The sequence below is a fragment of the Canis lupus genome, chromosome 16 (assembly GCF_011100685.1).
Source record: "Canis lupus familiaris isolate Mischka breed German Shepherd chromosome 16, alternate assembly UU_Cfam_GSD_1.0, whole genome shotgun sequence".
Taxonomy (NCBI): Eukaryota; Metazoa; Chordata; class Mammalia; order Carnivora; family Canidae; genus Canis; species Canis lupus.
In genome coordinates, this window is record NC_049237.1 from 5447745 (window position 1) to 5450667 (window position 2923).

Sequence of the window (2923 nt, forward strand, 5' to 3'; positions counted from 1 at the left end):
TATATACTATGTAGGTGGTGGCTTTTGCAAAGCCTCCCAGATTTCTGTGAGAAACTTGGTTTTATCTTTAAAACCAAGGAGAGAAAAAAAAAATGAGTGTAGTGGGTAAATAGGGAAATGTATACTTTTCTAAAAATCTCAGATTTAGAAGATTGTGAAATTGAATAAAGTCATCCATGAAATATATCTAGGAATGCTGACCCAAGATGAAGCAGAGGGTTGGATTCATTATCTCCAGATGACCTGGAAATAATGTGATCCTGGAGAGACAGTGACCCTCACTTTCTTTACCCAAAGAGAGCACACATTCTCACAGGCTGAATCAGGATATGTATTTAGACCTACATCCTCTTTAGAGGCTCCCCTTGCAGGAAAAAAAAATTAATAATTTTGCTCTAGAAGGTGTTATAGGAAGTACTTACAATGAGTCCATCAAGATAAAGATTTCCTGTTCCAAGAAACTGATAGTGTTATGAAAGAATTCTCATGTGATCAAATTAATTTGGAAAACATTAGTTAAAAATTGGAATAAAAATCTTTACTACAGATATTTTTACAATTTTCACTATGCTAATATGAATTGTGAGCTCTAAAGTAAGGCATCTAATATGCAATAATGTTCAAACTTACTTGACCATATAATTTATTTTTAAAGCCTTCTTGAGGAGCTAGTGTTTTGAGAAAAACATTTTGAGAGGCATGAGGCTAGACCACTGCTTGATGAAGACATTATAAAGGGTATTGTTCTAGATCTTCAGCTTCCAAATCATGGTTCATGGACCAGCTACATCACAATTTGCTATTGGTAATATTTGAAGATACAGATCTCTGGGATACATTCCACATCTACTGAATTAGTGGTCTAAGTGGTGGTGCAGAAGATGGTTCTATTTTTAAATTTTTTTTTAATTTTTATTTATTTATGATAGTCACAGAGAGAGAGGCAGAGACACAGGCAGAGGGAGAAGCAGGCTCCATGCACTGGGAGCCCGACGTGGGATTCGATCCCGGGTCTCCAGGATCACGCCCTGGGCCAAAGGCAGGCACCAAACCACTGCGCCACCCAGGGATCCCTAAAATTTTTTTTTATTTAAATTCAATTTAGTTAACATATAGTATATTATTAGTTTCAGGGGTATAATTTAGTGATTCATCAGTTGCATATAACACCCAGTGCTCATTACATCAATTGCCCTCCTTACTGCCCATCACCCAGTTCACCATCCCCCACCTCCCCTCCGCAACCATCTGTTTGTCTCCTAGTGTTAAGAGTCTCTTATGGTTTGCCTCCATCTCTGTTTTCATCTTATTTTTATGTTGGCTCAGATAATTCTCATGCTAAGTTGGGGTTGGAACCTCTTGAGATAATATCTTCCTAGGTCACTATCAATCCTGATGCCATAAATCTTTTCATAAAGCTCTCTGTATTCCCAGCACTCTCTTCAAGGCATTTTTCACTTCTAAGTTCCTAAGACTATAGATAAGGGGGTTGAGCATGGGGTTGAAAAGGCTGTGAAACAGGAGCAGGTATTTCTTCTGCTCCTTGGGGTTCCCATATCTGGGCCCAACATACATTATGATGGCTGTGCCGTAAAAGAGTCCAACCACACAGAGATGAGATGAGCAGGTGGAGAAGGCTTTTCTTTGACCTTCTCCAGACTGGATTCTAAGGATGGCACAGAAAATGCACATATAGGAGATTACAATTGAGGAGAAGGGTCCCACTAGCACAGAAATTGCTCCAGCCAATACCATAATCTCATTGATGTGGGTATCTGCACAGACAAGTTTGAGAACAGCCATGATTTCACAGAAAAAGTGATTGATTTTCTGGAATCTACAGAAGGGTAAGGGGAGAAGTAACATGAGATGAACCAAAGACAGAAGGACTCCAATGGTCCAAGAAGTCAGCACCAGGGTGATGCAGACTCTCCAGCTCATGATCACAGAATAGCGGAGGGGGTGGCAAATGGCCACATACCGGTCATAGGACATCACCACCAGGAGAAGACATTCTGTGACAGCAAAGGTCAGAAAGAGAAAGGTCTGCGTCAGGCAGCCAGCAAAGGAGATGGGCTTGTCTGGCCTCAGGAGGTTCACCAGCATCTGGGGCACCGTGTTGCAGGCATAGGCTATGTCGACGATGGCCAGGTGGGAGAGGAAGAAGTACATGGGGGTGTGCAGTCTGGGGTCCAGTGAGATGAGCCCCAGGATGAGCCCATTCCCCAGCAGGGTGAAGGCATAGAACAGGGTGAAGAGCCCAAAGAGAACCATCTGAATCCTTGGGCCAAGAGGAAATCCCAGTAGGGTGAACTCTGTGATATATGTCATATTGTCTCCCATTTTCCTAGGACAGAATAAACTGAGTTAATGTTTGTGATTTTTAAAAAATCTTTAAAAATAAATTCATGTTAACTTATTTGAAACCTTTTTATAGGACAGTTTTCAGAAATACTTTCACTAAATTTTTGTGTATTTTAATGAATGTATAAAGACTTCAATAGCCCTGAAGTAAATTTAAAAATAGATATACACACATACATATTTCCTTTGTTGTTGTTAATGTTTTTGGCAGAGGCTAAATGTTCAAAGTTAAAATTTTGTCACATGTTAATCAAATACATGGCTTTTGTTTCATTCAGTGAGCTACTCTATGTTCTTCAAATAAATTCTGCCTTTCTTTGCTTATATTAGTCAGAATTATTGTTTTTTTTTTTCAAATATAATGACTCCTAACTGATACACCCAAGTGCCCAAGTCCTTAAAATACAACAAGTGTAATCTTGAGTTGGAAGGAATCATTAACGATAGAATATGCTAAGGTTAGATATACCATTGACCATATTCACCATTAGCCATTAACCTCTCATCTGCTTGTTTAAACACAGTTTCCAATCTTGCATGTACTGTCACCTCCACAACT

At 39.4% G+C, this 2923-nt stretch overlaps 1 protein-coding gene across 1 annotated transcript; it reads right to left on the bottom strand.

Moving 5' to 3' along the window:
* Window positions 1–1410: 1410 nt before the first annotated feature.
* On the bottom strand, window positions 1411–2343 carry OR2A7 (olfactory receptor family 2 subfamily A member 7). Its single transcript, NM_001388867.1, has one exon. It carries the CDS (start codon window positions 2341–2343, stop codon window positions 1411–1413), a length of 933 nt encoding a protein of 310 aa, NP_001375796.1.
* Window positions 2344–2923: the final 580 nt, after the last annotated feature.